This window comes from Coenobita brevimanus, chromosome 40 (genome assembly GCF_032717465.1).
Source record: "Coenobita brevimanus isolate Jiangsu-jjx chromosome 40, ASM3271746v2, whole genome shotgun sequence".
In the NCBI taxonomy this organism is placed as follows: domain Eukaryota; kingdom Metazoa; phylum Arthropoda; class Malacostraca; order Decapoda; family Coenobitidae; genus Coenobita; species Coenobita brevimanus.
Genome location: NC_136993.1, coordinates 38,024,938 through 38,042,634, shown reverse-complemented (window position 1 = coordinate 38,042,634; position 17,697 = coordinate 38,024,938). Strand labels below are relative to the sequence as shown.

Below are 17,697 nucleotides of genomic sequence, written 5' to 3'. Positions count from 1 at the left end.
GAACCCAGGTTTACTCCCGATTACACCACCTTTGCTGTTTCTGAGAAGGATAACCCTAGAATCCAAGAATGAAGGAAAGAATGGGAGACCAGGGGAAGAACTAGGTTTATTGCCCTTATATGCCTGTGCAGTATTTTGTAGGTCACGACCAAACACAACCACATAAACAAGACTGACAAGGGAAGCACCAAAACCTTTCCCCACATTAAGATATCGCAACCACTATTCACCACAGAGTCCATAATAATTCGGTATTATCGTGATGATTCAGGCGAAAAAGTTTCTTTTCTCAATAATGCCACCAGTAAAAGTAGCTCTCCTCATAAGTGGACCATCATGTGCTGATTCAATTTATTACTCAAAGGCAGCCCTAGAATAAGTTCCAAATCTTTTTGCACTTTCTGTGAGGCATTATATATTTTTCGATATTGTTTGCTAATACATATATTGAATATATCCTTGTTGTTCAGATTTGGCCTGAAATTGATCTCTCTCCATCTTGACTACTGAGACTTAGTAAGAGATGAACACAAGAAATCGGAGCGAGTCACAAAGTAGTAGTTTGGAAAGAACGAAGAGCCGTAATTTTTTTCGGCTTCTGTGTCTCGTGAATTAAACGGCAACGGTTCGAAATTTGGGTTTGAGTAAAAAGTGTATATTGCCAATCCTCTAAGCTATTGTCAGTGAGTTTTGAGCTAGAAACACTTGTTTGTTGTGAGGAATAATTTTCTCTGTTCTGATACTTGCATTAATACGCACCTGTTAATATATGAAGAATTAATAACACAAACAGAAACCGTTAAAATACTATTCGGATGCGCTAATGCTAATTAATGTATCTTGACCACAAACGTAGTTCATAACTTTAATATTCCAAACATACTCCGTGTGATATCTGTATTACATATCTGCAGAGAAAGTGGTTGAGGAGACGAAGGGGAAGACAGGAGGAAGCAGCTCCTGTGAGAAGAGTGGAGAAATTGCAAGATAGTGAGAAAATGACAAAGTATAAGAGCATAGTGGAGAAAGATTGGGAAGGTATGAGCTAGAGCAGATGGAAGGGGTGGAAGACGTATGTAAGATATTCACGGAAGAGATAGGCGCAGCGTGTGAGGCGGTTTGTGGAGAGAGGAGGAGATGCAAGGGTGTGCAAGGGACAGCATGGTGGAATGATGAGGTGAAACGAGCTGTGGAACAAAAGGAGAAGGCATATAGTGAATGGCTAGCGAGTAGAGGTAGGGGAGAAGAAGAGAGAGAGAAGAGAGAGGTAAATGTGAGCAGGAGAAGGGAGGTTAAGAGACTGGTGAAGGAGAGTAAGAAGAAAGTGGATGAAGAGTTTGGGAGGAATCTGAGTGTGAAATGGAGAGAAAGTAAGTAATTGTTTTGGAAGGAGGTAAAGAAAGTAAGGCAGTGTGAAAGGGGAAATAGTAGGGGAGTGAAAGATAGGAATAATAGATTGTTGGTGGAGAAGAGAGAGAAACTGAGGAGATGGAAGGAGCACTTTGAGGATTTGTTGAATGTAGAGAGTGAGAGCAGTGCGAGTATAAGTGGGGAATGGCTGGGAGAAGAAGAGATGAGAGGAGGGAGGAGGAGATCAGTAGGGCGGAAGTAGTGGAAGCAATGAAGAAAATTAAGTTGGGAAAGGCCCCAGGAATTGATGGAGTGTGTGGTGAAATGCTGAGGTATGGGGGTGAGATTGTTGTGGAGTGGATATGAAAGTTGTGTAGATTGGCTTGGGAAGAGGGAAGGGTTCCAGAGGACTGGAAATCAGGTATAATTGTTCCTTTATACAAAGGAAAAGGGGAGAGAGAAGTATGTGGTAACCATAAGGGTATTTGCCTTCTTAGTGTGACTGGTAAAATATATGGTAGGATACTCACTAATAAGGTTAGGCATATGACAGAGGAGCTAGTTGGAGAAGAACAAGGGGGATTTAGGAAGGGAAAAGGGTGTGTAGATCAGATAATTGTTCAAGATGTTTAGGGGAGAAGTATCTATAGAAGAGAAGGAAAGTGTATGCTGCCTTCATGGACTTGGACAAAGCTTATGACAGAATAGATAGGCAAGGTAGGTGGAAGGTCTTAAGAATATATGGAGTGGAGGGGAAATTGTTGAATGCTGTGAAGAGTATGTACGAGGGAGCTAGGGCTACGGTGTGAGTTGATGGTGAGCTGAGTGAGTTCTTTGATCTCAATGTGGGACTGAAACAGGGTTGTGTCATGTCTCCATGGCTGTTTAATATATACATGGATGGGGTTGTAAAGGAGGTGCAAGGCAGGGCAGTGGATGTGGGGGTGGCTCTAATGAATGTGGTGAGATTTGGAAGATTCCGGTGTTTGCTGATGATACAGTATTGTTGAGTGAAGATGAATGGGAGTGGAGGTTTGGTGAATGAATTTGGGACTTCGTGTAGGAGGAGGAATCTGAAAGTTAATGTAAAGAAAAGTAAAGTTATGGCGTTTGAGAGGAATGAAGTCACAGAGTGTGCAGTGAGGTTGGATAGTGAGGATATGGAGAATGTGAGTGCATTCAAGTACTTGGGTAGTGTGATGAGTAAGGATGGAACTTTGGGTGATGAAGTGCGTGAAAGGGTACAGCAGGGAAGGAAGGCTGTTGGTACACTGAAAGCAGTGATGAGAAATAGGGAGGTGAGCATGGAAGTTAAGCAGTCACTGCATGATAGTATTCTGATCCCTACCCTGATGTATGGAAGCGAGGCGTGGACCTTGCAAGAGGGGAACAAGTCAAGAGTGAGAGCAGTGGAGATGAGTTACTTGAGAGGAGCATGTGGAGTGACGTGGAGAGACAGGTTGATGAATGAAGAGGTGAAGGAACGTTGTGGGGTGGATGTGGATGTGGTTGAGAAGATTAGGAGAAATACACTGAGGTGGTTTGGACATGTAAAGAGAATGAAGAATGAAAGACTGATTAAGAGGGTGTATGTAGGTGAGGTGGAGGGAGGTGGAGGGAGGGGTAGACCGAGGATGAGGTGGAGGGATGGAGTTGAAAGGTATATGAGGGAAGGGTGAGTTGGGGGGAGGGTAGTCAAATGGTGGGTGACAGAGCGACATGGAGGCGTTTTGTCTGCGGCCATCCTTTGCGGGATTAGGGCGTCGGGCTATAGATTGATACATAGATAGATTAAATAAACCATATTCAATTGTGAAAGTTAAAAGAGGAGAAAGTCCCAGGAATTGATGGAGTGTGTGGTGAAATACTGAAGCATGGGGGAGAGATAGTAGTTGAATGTATGTGGAAGATGTGCAGATTGGCATGAGAGGAAGTTAGAGTCCCAGGGGACTGGGAGTCAGGTATTATTATTCCCCTGTGCAAAGGAAAAGGGCAAAAAGAAGTATGTGACAATCATAGGGGCATTAGTCTTCATAGCATAATAGTAAAAGTATACGGTAGGATACTTATTGACAGAATTAGGGAAATAACAGAGGAATTAGTTGCAGAAGAATAGGGAGGTTTAGGAAGGAAAGAGGTTGTGTATTCATTCTTAGATCTTTTGTGGAAAAGTTTCTAGAGAAGTGAAAGAAGTTGAATGTGGCCTTCATAAATTTGGAGAAAGCATATGACAGGGTAAAAAGATAAGGATTGTGGAAAGTATTAAGAATATATGGAGTAGATGGGAAGTTGCTGAATGTCGTGAAGAGTATGTTTGAGGGTGGTAAGGAGGCAGTGCCTGTGGATGGTGAACTGAGTGATTATTTCTGTTTGAAGGTTAGATTGTAATAGGGATGTGTTATGTCACAATGGTTTTCCAATTTGTATATGGATGGGGTTATAAAAGAGATACAAGGTAGGGCAGTGGATGTTGGAGTGGCCCTAATGAGAGATAGCAATGTTTGGAAACTCCCTGTACTGTTGTTTGCGGATGATACTATGGTGTTCATTGAAGACGAAGGGAAGCTGCAAAGCTTGGTGGATGAGTTTGGGTGAGTGTGTATGAAACGGAATTTGAAGGTGAATGTAGGGAAGAGTAAAGTTATGGTCTTCAAGAGAAGTGAAGTCAGTGAATGTACAGTGAGGCCAGATGAGGAGGAAATGGAAAATTTGAGTACGTTTAAGTACTTGGGTAGTGTGATGAGTAAGGATGGAAGTTTAGAGGGTGAAGTTCTTGAAAGGGTATATGAAGAAAGATAAGTTGCTGGATCCTTGAAAGCAGTGATAAAAAACAGGGAAGTGTGCATGGAAGTGAAAAAGTTACTACATGAAAGTATTGTGATACCAACGCTATCGTATGGAAGTGAAGCTTGGACCTTGCTGGAGGGACAGAAGTCAAGAGTGAGAGCACTGGAAACGAGTTATTTGAGAGGAGCATGTGGAGTCACATGGACAGGCAGACTGACAAATGAGGAGGTGAAGAAGCATTGTGGTGTCACTGTGGATGTGGTAGGAAACGTTAGAAGAAACACATAAAGATTGTTTGGCCATGAGGAGAGGTGGGGAGTGAGAGATTAACGAGGAGAGTGTATGTGAGTGATGTGCAGGGGGGGAGAGAGAGGGGGGGGCGAAGATGAGATGGAGGGATGAAGTGGAGAGGTATATGAGAGAAAGGGATGAGAGTTGGGAGGAGGGCAGTGAAATGGCGGGGGAAAGGGCGAAAAGGAGACGATTTGTTTGTGGCTACCACTTATGGGAATAAGGCGTTTGGCAATAGATAGATAGATAGATATTCATACTAAAGCCACACCAGCACAACACTAACACCATTAGCGACACTAACACCGTCAGCCACACCACCACCACACTAACACCGTCAGCCACACCAGCACCACACTAACACCGTCAGCCACACCACCACCACACTAACACCGTCAGCCACACCACCACCACACTAACACCGTCACTCACACCACCACCACACTAACACCGTCAGCCACACCACCACACTAACACCGTCACTCACACCACCACCTCACAAACACCGTCAGCCACACCAGCACGGCACTTACCAGCAGAGATGTGATGGTCAGGCAGCGGCGGGTGAGGCAGTCGGCCGCGCAGGGTCAGGCGGCCAGTGAGGAGGACAGGCCAGAGGCTCATTATTTATCTGTGTCAGGACACCCACACTCCCCTACCACACAGCCAACTCGCAGCAGTCAACAATGGATCACTGTAAATTGCAAAATTTTTCCTTTTTCTAAAAATCATACCTTAAAAAAATACTTATGTGCTTCTTACATGGTTTTTATATTGATATACTATGCGTCAGTTACGTACAAGAGGATAATGGAGTGTAATGTGCGGAACAAATCGCTGAGTATCACTTATTACGAAACCAACAATGTCATCAAGGCCAGTATTCTCGTCGGGTAAGGGAGCTTCCAAACATCTGTTCCTAAGCAATTTACTTTGCCCATTACACTTTAAAGCCATATTCTGTGTTACATAAATCCTTCTAATATCGCCATGCTTAATTGATGGAAAGCATGTCGATTTAGAAAGTGATATAAATTGCACCGACTAGACTTTTCGGGTTTAATAAGTAACATAAATCGCTTAGGAAGAGGCGCTACGACGGTGCCTCTTGACTTACTACACGACCCTTAAACACCAACACAAGTTCTCTTTCCCTATTAATTCAAAGAAGCCTTCTACAAAATTGGCCTCAATAAAATGTAGTCAGTTAGTAATATTACCTTTACGCACGAGTATAATGATTAACTTAACCTTTGTATGACATGAATAGATATTGAATAGCTTAGGAAAAAGCGGGATCAAGCTGTGTATTCTGTTTTCCAATGTTTAATGAATATACAAAAAGCTTAAATATTTGCTACACTCTGTCAAAAACAAACTGATAAATGGTGAGAGGCTTGCATATAGGGTTGCTGTTTTTGTTTGAAGAAGTTATATTGCTAAAACTATTTGTCGCGATAGTTTTGTGTTCCATAATTTGAAGACTAATGTAAAATATCCTTTCAGAAAGTTCCAGTACAGTGTATTACAAATCTTGGTGTGTGTGTGTGTGTGTGTGTGTGTGTGTGTGTGTGTGTGTGTGTGTGTGAACATCCTGAACCTATTAGTCAGAAAAAAAATATCTATATACAATGAACCAACGCAAGAAAACATACAAAATCATTGAAAACATAGAAAAGTATTTACAGTATAATTTTATTTTTCGCCAGAGCAAAGCAAGTAAGGGTACCAGAGTGATTGAGTTCTCAGCATGCGATTACCTTTGACAGTTTATTCTTTCCCTCTCCAGACGCTTTTATGCAGCATAGCAAAGGCTTTCCTTGATGGAGAGGAAAATACTTTGACTTTATTAGAAAATGCAGTTACATACCAGTATTTTTCACTATATCCTTTGTCTATGTGGGGAGAATGATGAGAAACCGATTAGAAGAGGGTATGTGAGTAAAGTGGTTTGGGAGAGGAGGAGGGGTGAATTAGAGATGAGATGGGGAAATGGAGTGCTGAGTTATCTATATGTACTTGAGGGAGGACAGCCGGGTGGCAGAAGACAGGAAGGGTTGGAGGTGATTTGTTTGTGGTCATCCCTTACTGGATTGAGACGTCTGGCATCTGATGGGTAGATAGATAGATAGATGGATAGAAAGACACAGACAGATAGATCCTTGCTCTGACAAGTCTGCTGTGTTATGTTTAAGATAGTTCTCGCTTGGAGGGGAGTATAAAAAATATCAAATATCCTTCTCTTTATTAAGGAATCTTTCATTAAATGTTTGCTATTTTTAGATTATTTTATTGAGCTTAGAATATACAGCATTTCGTGTACTAAAGACGTTACAGACAACATCCATTAGCTGTTTAACCCCTTCAGTCCGATGACATTTTATTGTATTTTATTCCTGCTATCACCAGACGATTTAATTCAGTTTCGGGGAGACGTGCCGAAGATAAAGTGGTAAATGAAGGTCACATCTAACCCGCTTCACTTCGAAAAGTTTGTAAGGTGAATGAATCGTCTGCAGCAAGGATGAAATGTCTATCAATCTATCTATTGCACAACGCCTTAACCCCGTAAGGAGTGGCCACAAACAAATCGCCTCCATGTCGCCAAGCCCCCGCCATTTCACTGCCCTGCTTCCAGCTTACACCCCCCTCTCTCATATACCTCTCTACACCATCCTTCCATCCCATACTTGGCCTCCATCTCCCTCTCTCCCCCTCCAACTATTTTGTCTTTGCCATTTCTATACGGTTTCCTTCAGCCTAGAAGAGTTTCAGAATGTGTCCAATCCAACTCGAGATCATCCTTCTCTCTCTCTCAAAAAAAGTTTCTTTAATAGCAGAAACGAAATAAAAATGAGGTTTGAGCTGAAGAAATTTCTGTTTTGTTTTTCTTATAAACTCGATCCAGCAACTTCACAAATTAAGTCTGGAAAATATCTAGTACACAACCTGGTCAGTAACTTGCAATGTGAAACCCCAAACGCCGGTGGATAACTGATTCGACTCTGCCACTCCAACAGCCTCACATCCTTCATCACGGACACATTACGGGAGGTGTGAGTAGATGAGCTCGAAGCAGAACACGTGAAAACTAATTGCCAGGCCAGCCACGTAAACCACCAGTGTTCCCTGCAATGTGAGAGAATATTCTTTTAGGAAACTGCAACATATTTAGTACATGTATTACCGGTTCACTTTTTAAAATATATACCAATAGAGAGAGAGAGAGAGAGAGAGAGAGAGAGAGAGAGAGAGAGAGAGATACGTGGATGGATGGATGGATGGAACGATAGATAGATAGACAGATGGATGGATGAGTAGAAAGTATGGCTCACGAGAACAGAGGAAGTTACCCATATATTGGAGAGGCTGAATGGAGATCTGACGGTCATGGTTGTGGGTGGGTTGAGGCAGGTGGTCATGTTGGGGGTGTAGATGTTGACCCAGTGGTAGTAGAGACCAGCTTCTCTCACTGTTATGATCCTGGAAACACGTGATTATGAATATGTTATGATAAACTTTTCTCCTTAATTGTCCCAGATTTTCGTCCTTTTGTAGATTTGTTTACATAATTACTCCTTCATGACAAGCACAGTTCTAGTGAAGAGCAACAATTACCATTCCGCACTGAAGATGCAGAGATGGCAATTTTAGATCAAGTTAGGGAAAAATCGGAACAGCTAACTGATAACCTATTCATCCAAAAAACTTTTTAAATATTAATTTTGATAAAACAGAATGATCACCTCAGGAGTAACCTACCAGATCAAGCAGATAAATCTGATGAATGATAGCTGACCTACGGCTGACAGCGTTGATGAGTGCGCTGTGTTTGGGCCCCGCCATTGCAGTCATAGACTTTAGGAACTTCTCACGTGCTAGATAGAAGTCACACTTTCCTGTTGACACCAAGAAAATAGTTGAATATAGGCAAAATTAGTGCCATGAATACTCTATATGACCTTAACAGTATATCTGTCAGCGGTCTTTCGATGTATGTAGTGAAATTATCGTAAAATACAGGATGATAAAAGTATATTCATGGTCAACAAAACACAAGCCGGACTGACGTTGAAACTAATCATTGTCTCGGAATAATGCTGACCAAAGTTGATTTATTATGGGGTCCATTTTAATCGTAAATAACAAAGGATCACACGTATATTTCCAAGCCAAGGTCAACCTGGAAATTGTCTGACGTCCCCCAAAATATAATAATGAAAAAAAAAAAAAAATGCAATGGTTTTATTGTTTGGCTGTAGCGTTAAGCTGACCTTGTTTTGTCGTTGCTTCTTGATACCGCTGGTCCATTTTTTGGCAGTTTAGGTGGGTTTCTAGTTCATTACGGGGGTGTTCTGAGGTACATAGCACTCCAATTATCTCTCATAGATATCTTGGTGTAAGGGCAAATGAATGATGCACACACACACACACACACACACACACACACACACACACACACACACACACACACACACACACACACAAGCACACATTCATTACCTCTCTCTCTCTCTCTCTCTCTCTCTCTCTCTAACACACCTGTAACTGAAAAGTCCTGTGCCATCATCATCTTTGTCACGTCCTCCAAGCTTATTAGGGTGTGGTCCCCCCTCCTCACTTTAACATCCAGGTTCTTCGTTAACTCAGAGGAGTGGATGGTTTCAAATCTACCTTCCTTCTGCAGATTACTTATTTCGCGAAAAACACCACTCTCAGCCGTCTGAAAGCGGCACAATGACTGTCCTAAGGCTGTATGTATAGGGCCCACGAATACTAGCCTAGAACTGGACATATTTTAATGTAAAGTGCTCGATCGTGTATTTATGTCACGGAAAGCATCAGTCTTAACCGTCTTAAAGTAACGGAATGAATGTCTTAAATTGTAATTTATATAGCCTTTCTACAGTTACCCCAGAACCAGACATACTGTGACAGAAATTCCTGAGCATTGTAAGTATATATTAAGACTGGAAGAATAACCTGTATAATCTGTTTGCGTTGTTGGCATATGGTTTCTCATTGTCCCCTGCAGTAAGTCTGATATTGACCTATTGATAAGGAGTATCTTTAATTTCCTATCATTACCGCGACCTACATGATCAGACAATTTACCTCAGAAGATGTCCGAGTCTGGCCTCAGTTACAGCAGGTCCGCTGACTGACAGAGCCAAGAAACACATCAATGCCCAGTGACGTTATATGTTACTATAAAACCCTTTATGGGATCAATACTAACCTGAATACTGTTAGCCTGACTAGTTCCCTTCTGCACTAAAAATGTAATAGGATTATCGACCACGTCCCTGAGAGACTGTATGGGCATTGGGATGTATCTGACGGCCAGGAGGGACACCAGGTTGCCTGTATAGCTACGTGTCAGCACCACAGTTGTCAGCATCCACACACCCAACACCACACGCTCCCATACCCACCATGTCCTGACAGGGCTGACATCTGAAATAAGCATATGAGTTTATTCCAAATTCAGGCATTACATAGTTATTACTTCACTCTGAAAGTTTCTTCATGTTGTATCGTGTTTCCTTACTGTGTTTGCAATCATACATAATAGGATTATTTTTGCCCCATATATGCATCAGAATATTCTTTTGCTCTCATGTACGCTTCATACGTACAGTACATTCCTTAGTGTGCTGGGGTTTGTCATGTTAAGTTGTTAACAGTCGGCATCAGTCAAACCAACTCCATATCTCATTATTATGTAAGCAAATAATATCTAAGCGTCGGAAGTGCAATTGGAAATGTTTTCTTATGGATATTTTACTACAAAACTTTGTCATCAGTTTTGTCCCACTACACTACTGAGTAGTAACCATAAATCAAGGCATGTTTGCAACTCATTATAGTACTTTTCAGCACACCGACCAGTTTCTTTGTAATTTTGATCGCAGGAGTCCATACAGCGTGAATAAAAGCTCCCAATATTACGTACGAAGCCATCCCGAGAGTGTTTTCATGAATGAATTCTCTCATTATCAGTAATATTATTTGATGGTAGAAATAGTTTCTTTGAATAATTCACTACTGAATACAAGTGTATGTAAATCATTAAAGTTATTCATGATAACTCTTCTTATCCCTGCCACCACGCGATATTAAACAAAACAAAATGCTTGAATGAGATGTTATATTTAAGACACGAAAGTGGTACACCCTGATGCAATAGTGCAAGTAATGAGATATTGTTGTTAAGATTTTCTTGCAAGGGACCAAGTGAATGCAATTAGATGCGTTGATCAATAGTTCAATATAACTGTACAACCACACATGGTGGTAGGATGGTAATACTACCCTAAAAGTGACGACTTCCACCATAATATATGGGGCAAGTTGGAGGTCTTACCTTGTTGTAACAGCACTCGAACACAGCTGGATGCCTTCACCACTCGCCCTGTACAATAACAAGCCTGGGTTTGTAGACAGGAAGGAAATATTGTCATTACTGCAAGGACCCCCAACAAAGCCGTCAGAAGCGCTGCCCAAACTCTAGGATTCAGGGGTAGTAGGAAGCTCCAGGGGCTCACTTCAGGCTTGCCACGACCCACGATCATCCTGTAGTACATGATGTCGACGGGGAAGGTGAAGTCCACTACCTTGGCTCTCGAGGGTGTCATAACGAAGAGGCCAAGGCTGAAGTCCACTTCCTGAAATGAAGAGTAAATCAAAATTTGAAGTGCAGTACTGTCAGGCACATCCAAATCATTCATATCTTCTTATCTATTTTTTTTTTTTAATTCGACCTATGATGACTGTTTTGTGCCTGGTTGTTTTATTTACAGTATCTATCTATCAGTCTTTCAGCCTGTCTGTGCATCTCATATACACATTTAGTTAGGCTGACTTTCAATGAACTGATTAAATGGCAAAATATAAAGAAAATAAAGTAATTTAATCCACATCCGATACATAATGATGCAAGGCTGTAAATGGACCTACTTCCCGCATTGACATTCTGATCATGCCGGTCCAGGATCCGTCAGGCTGTTCCGCTCCAAACGCCCTGTCAGCAGGAGTCACATAGTCGTATCTGCAAAGTTAGTGACGGGGAACGAATCTAACACCACTTCCACATTAATATCATACTGTTGTTTTATAGTGTGTTACATAGCCTATGATTTCATCATCCTTTGTGTAATTTTAATGCACAGTATGCTGCATGTTTGATCACGAGCGTGTTCTGCCTCAGTCCCCCCCTTCTACCGTTATAGTAGAGTAAGTCGTCCTTTCTGTTGTTCAGTGCGGGATTGTCAACTCTTTGTCCCCATGGCTTCATTTGCGCGTCCTTCTTACAAGTTGTATCAAGCTCTGCCGGCCCCTATATAATGAGCTCAGTCTCTACATCATGGCCACTTAGATCTACTCCTCATTTTGTTCACATCTCTGTCCTCCCCTGTACAGTTATTATTATTGTGAGTTTCTCAGGAAGTCTCCAACCATCTAGCAGCTGTGTAATTTGAGTATAACTGTTGTTGCATTTTGTTCTTGTACGGTATAGCATAAGTTTAATTTGTAGGCCTAATGAAGTTTTTGTAATTTGTGTAAGGGTTCTTTGTCAGTCATCATTAATAATATTTTGTATCTGTAATAATTTATCTTGCATTAACTGAGCATTACCCAGTGTATTTTCATTTTATCAGGGCTGATTTAGGTAAATTTACTCTTGCTAATTTCATGTTAATAGAGGCTATTGCAGTTAACCATATATTTAACCTGTTTTTTGCCATTACATTATCCTTATGAGTCCTGAATGTTTTGTTGTTAGTTTGAGCATTAAACTTTAACTTGTAATTTTACCTAACTCTTTTGTTTTGAACCTGGAACTTTACGGGACAGTAGTGATTTTTAGTATTCTCACTTAAAGTGTACATTATCTTTCTCTGTTCCGTAACATAAATTTTGCGACCTCATATCAGGATATTCAGGATATTATCATAAGGATATTGTTTGATATTTTGTGACTGTGATTTATTCATGATGTCTACTATTACTATACTTGATGAAGCCAAAGATTTTTTGTCAAATGTGCAAACAGTGTGTGATGTAGAAAACAGAACAAAGAATGAACTTAAGCTTGTTGCTCAACAATTGGGAATTGCTGTTCGCTCGCATCATTCTAAAGATCAAATTGTTGACATGATTAATGAAAGCTTGTTTAATGTAACTCCTCCAAATGAGCAAACGCAAATTGAATTAGCTAAGTTACAGCTAGCCCTGCAGGAGGCTCAGGCTAAGGAGGCGGAGTCTCGTGTTAAGGAGGCTGAATTTCAAGCACGTGCTAAGAAGGCTGAGTCTCAGGCTAAGGAGGTGGAATCTCAGGCTCGGATTCAGGAGGCACAGATACAGGCACAAGTTGAACTTGCCAGGATTCAGGCAGACCATGAGTATCGCATGAAACAATGTGGAACTGGATCATCTAGCTCTGATGATTTTGATGTGGCTAAAAATGTTAAACTTGTCCCTCCTTTTAATGAATCTGATTTAACAAAGTATTTTCAGTTGTTTGAGAGGGTAGCTACAGGTTTTAATTGGCCCAAGGAGTATTGGCCAGTACTCCTTCAAACTGTTCTCACCGGTAAAGCTCAAGTAACATATGCATCTTTGCCTCAGGATGAATGTGATAATTATGATGTAGTTAAGAGCTTGATTCTTAAGGCCTATGAGCTTGTTCCTGAAGCCTATAGAGTAAAATTTAGGACAACTTACAAGCAAGATAAGCAATCCCATGTTGAGTATGCAAAAATCAAAGAAGATGTGTTAGAGCAGTGGTTAAATTCTAAGAATGTGGATTCTGATTTTGGTAAATTTAAGCAGATGATTTTGTTGGAGGACTTCAAAAGGTGTATTAGTAAAGATGTAAGCCTATATCTTGATGAGAGAAGAATAGATAATTTGTCTGATGCTGCAGTTTTAGCTGATGAATATGTTCTCACTCACAAGAGATATTCTAAAGAAAAAGGGAAAGCTGAGAGTAAGTACGTTGCCTCTACTCAGAGTACAGGTAACAGGAAAGAGAATAAAGATGATGTTTCTCAGGAAGTAAATACCAGCTCCACCTCTAGATTTCAGAAAAGTAAATGTACTTATTGTAGTAAGCTTGGTCATACTACGGAGAAATGTTTCAGGAGACAGCGTGATGTGAACAAAAAGGAGTCTTTAAATATTCAGTCAATTGGTCTAGTGTCCACTCTTGAGAGTTCCCAGAATTCTTTAACTGAGTTAACTGAACCTGCTTTGAGGGGTAACTTAAATTCTCATGATGGAGCTCCTCTTTTGAGCAGTAACGTGGGTGACACTCTCAAGAGTTCATGTACTAATTTCCTGTCTGATGGTTTTGTCAGTCCTCTGGACAGTAATGACAGGAAATCAGTTAAAATATATCGTGATGCAGGTGCTTGCCAATCCCTTATGATGACCAGTGTTCTAGGCTCTAATGTTAATTCCTCTGATGAAACTGTAATCTTACAAGGTGTAGGGAATAATTACTTCTCTGTCCCTCTGTGCAGACTGAATTTAGAGTCTGGTTTTGTTAATGGTTCCGTTATGGTTGGGTTGGTTGAGACACTCCCAATGTCAGGTGTAACTTTCTTACTTGGAAATGATATTGGTGGAAGTCAAGTGTGTCCAGCTCCTCAGTTGTCTACTGAGCCAGTGGCTGCGACCCAGGATTGTGATGTCCCTGATGTGTTCCCTGCATGTGCTGTCACTAGGGCTAAGTCTAAAGTTACTGGTGATTTAGAGGATAATGATGATGATGATGTTATCCTAGCTGACACTTTTCTTGCTAATTTGGACCACTCACCAGATGAGGCAGTACCCCGTAGTGTTGACAATTTGTCTCGTCAAGAGTTGGTTGAGTTGCAGGTTGCTGACCCTGAGCTGAAAGGTCTAGCTAACTCTGCTTGCAGTGAGGAAGAGTCAGCTGGTGCTTCTACTTGTTATTATATAAAGTCAGGAGTGCTTATGAGGAAGTGGAGACCCCCAACAGCATCAGCCGACTGTGAATGGGAGGTTGTACATCAAGTTGTCATCCCTCGTGTTTGTAGGCAGGATATCATTAGAGTGGCTCATGATTCCAGTTTGGCAGGACACCTTGGAGTGAGGAAGACTGTGGCACGCATTTTGAAATACTTCTACTGGCCAGGTATCTTCAGGGATATTTCCTGGTATTGTAAGTCTTGTCACACCTGTCAAGTTGTGGGGAAGTGTAATCAGACCGAAAAGGTTGCACCTCTAGTTCCCATTCCTCCTTTTGAGGCGCCTTTCACCCGTGTGTTGGTGGATATTGTGGGCCCTCTTCCTAAGACTTCTTCAGGATTTTCTTATGTGTTGACCCTGATTGATATGGCTACTCGTTATCCTGAAGCCATTCCACTTAGAAATATCTCAGCAAAGAACGTGGTTAAGGAAATGCTAGGGTTCTACACAAAGTTTGGTCTGCCCAAGGAGGTACAGTCAGACCGGGGAAGTAATTTCATATCAAATGTTTTCAAGCAGTCTCTGAAAGAGTTGGGCATCACCCAGATCACGTCTTCAGCTTACCATCCCCAGACCCAAGGAGCGTTGGAGAGATATCATCAAACACTCAAATCAATGCTCAAGAAATACTGTTTGGAACATCAGAAAGACTGGGATAAAGGTCTTCCATTCGTTGTGTTTGCTGCAAGAGAATCTCCAAATGAATCACTGGGCTTCTCACCTTTTGAACTACTGTTTGGCCATGAAGTAAGAGGACCCCTTAAGCTACTCAAGGAATGCTGGCTGTCGGAGGAAGATGACGTCAACCTGCCGGAGTATGTGATGAAGTTCAAAGAACGGCTGTCCACTGCTTTACAGCTGGCGAGAGAGAATTTAGGAGCTGCTCAGGAGAAGATGAAGACTTGGTATGATAAGAAGTCCAGGTTACGCCACTTTCAGCCAGGAGATCAGGTTCTGATTCTGCTACCGGTGCATGGGCAACCTCTTCAAGCCAAGTTTAGTGGTCCTTATTTCGTGGAGAAGAAACTCAGTGATGTCAACTATGTCATCGCCACACCAGATCGTAGAAAGAACAAGCAACTTTGTCACATCAACATGCTAAAGTTGTATCACAGGCGGGACGAAAATAATCCAGTCTGCACTGTAGCTGTTCCACCCGAGTCTGCAAGTGAAGCTCTCCCTCGCAGTATGAGCCTGAGTGATAGTTTGGGGAAGAATCCTGATATCATGAATGATCTCCAGACTAAGCTTTCTCATCTACCTCCCGAGGAAAGGCAGGAGCTTTCGGCATTACTGCAGGAGTACCCGCAAGTGTTCCGTGCCACTCCAGGAAGAACCACTGTGTTGATGCATGATGTCGATGTTGGAGACGCAAAGCCAATTAAATTGCCTCCTTACCGTGTGAACCCAGTGAAAGTTCCTCTCATCCAGAAGGAGCTTGGCTACCTGTTGGACCACAAGATGATAGAGCCTTGTCAGAGCGAGTGGAGTTCTCCTGTCACTCTAGTCCCTAAGCCAGGGGGGTCACAGCGGCTTTGCATCGACTACAGATGTGTTAATCAGATAACCAAAACAGACACTTACCCTCTCCCTCGTGTGGAAGATTGCATAGACAAGATCGGAAAGGCTAGGTACATAAGTAAGTTTGATTTGTTAGAGGGATACTGGCAAGTACCTATGACTGAACGTGCTAGGGAGATCTCATGTTTTGTAACACTAGGAAAGAAAATGTTATTGCAGATTGCTTATCTAGACTTTAGACAGATTGTTTTAGAGTAATAAGAAATTTCCTTCGTAAATTTCTTTTTCTTTGTGGGGAGGTGTTACATAGCCTATGATTTCATCATCCTTTGTGTAATTTTAACGCACAGTATGCTGCATGTTTGATCACGAGCGTGTTCTGCCTCAGTCCCCCCCTTCTACCGTTATAGTAAAGTCGTCCTTTCTGTTGTTCAGTGCAGGATTGTCAACTCTTTGTCCCCATGGCTTCATTTGCGCGTCCTTCTTACAAGTTGTATCAAGCTCTGCCGGCCCCTATATAATGAGCTCAGTCTCTGCATCATGGCCACTTAGATCTACTCCTCATTTTGTTCACATCTCTGTCCTCCCCTGTACAGTTATTATTATTGTGAGTTTCTCAGGAAGTCTCCAACCATCTAGCAGCTGTGTAATTTGAGTATAACTGTTGTTGCATTTTGTTCTTGTACTGTATAGCATAAGTTTAATTTGTAGGCCTAATGAAGTTTTTGTAATTTGTGTAAGGGTTCTTTGTCAGTCATCATTAATAATATTTTGTATCTGTAATAATTTATCTTGCATTAACTGAGCATTACCCAGTGTATTTTCATTTTATCATGGCTGACTTAGGTAAATTTACTCTTGCTAATTTCATGTTAATAGAGGCTATTGCAGTTAACCATATACTTAGCCTGTTTTTTGCCATTACATTATCCTTATGAGTCCTGAATGTTTTGTTGTTAGTTTGAGCATTAAACTTTAACTTGTAATTTTACCTAACTCTTTTGTTTTGAACCTGGAACTTTACGGAACAGTAGTGATTTTTAGTATTCTCACTTAAAGTGTACATTATCTTTCTCTGTTCCGTAACAAGTGGAAGAAAGATTGGGAAGGTATGAGCTAGAGCAGATGGAAGGGTCGGTAGACGTATGTAAGATATTTACGGAAGAGATAGGCGCAGCGTGTGAGGTGGTTTGTGGAGTGAGGAGGAGATGCAAGGGAGTGCAAGGGACAGCATGGTGGAATGATGAGGTGAAACGAGCTGTGCAACAAAAGAAGAAGGCATATAGAGAATGGTTAGCGAGTAGAGGTAGGGGAGAAGATGAGAGAGAGAAGAGAGGTATATGTGAGTAGGAGAAGGGAAGTGAAGAGACTGGTGAGGAAGAGTAAGAAGAAAGTGGATGAAGAGTATGGGAGGAATCTGAGTGTGAAATGGAGGGAGAGTAAGAAATTGTTTTGGAAGGAGGTAAAGAAAGTAAGGCAGTGTGAAAGGGGAAACAGTAAGGGAGTGAAAGATAGGAGATTGTTGGTGGAGAAGAGAGAGGAAATGGAAGGAGCACTTTGAGGATTTGTTGAATGTAGAGAGTGACAGCAGTGCGAGTATGAGTGGAATGGCTGGGAGAAGAAGAGATGAGAGGAGGGAGGAAGAGATCAGTAGGACGGAAGTAGTGGAAGCAATGAAGAAGATCAAGTTGGGAAAGGCCCCAGGAATTGATGGAATGTGTGGTGAAATGCTGAGGTATGGGGGTGAGA

General features: G+C 41.7%; 1 protein-coding gene across 1 annotated transcript in view; it reads right to left on the bottom strand.

Annotated features, from left to right (window-relative positions):
- Positions 1 to 7,473: 7,473 nt before the first annotated feature.
- The window catches only part of LOC145397050 (glutamate receptor 2-like), a 45,263-nt gene continuing 35,039 nt past the window's right edge, over positions 7,474 to 17,697 (bottom strand). Inside the window, exons 7-13 of the mRNA XM_080270264.1 lie at positions 11,389 to 11,479; positions 10,796 to 11,096; positions 9,668 to 9,885; positions 8,971 to 9,151; positions 8,228 to 8,327; positions 7,782 to 7,911; positions 7,474 to 7,557 (exon numbers count right to left, since the gene is read on the bottom strand). Coding sequence (XP_080126390.1) covers positions 7,474 to 7,557; positions 7,782 to 7,911; positions 8,228 to 8,327; positions 8,971 to 9,151; positions 9,668 to 9,885; positions 10,796 to 11,096; positions 11,389 to 11,479 — 1,105 coding nt within the window. The remainder of the gene's footprint in view (positions 7,558 to 7,781; positions 7,912 to 8,227; positions 8,328 to 8,970; positions 9,152 to 9,667; positions 9,886 to 10,795; positions 11,097 to 11,388; positions 11,480 to 17,697) is intronic.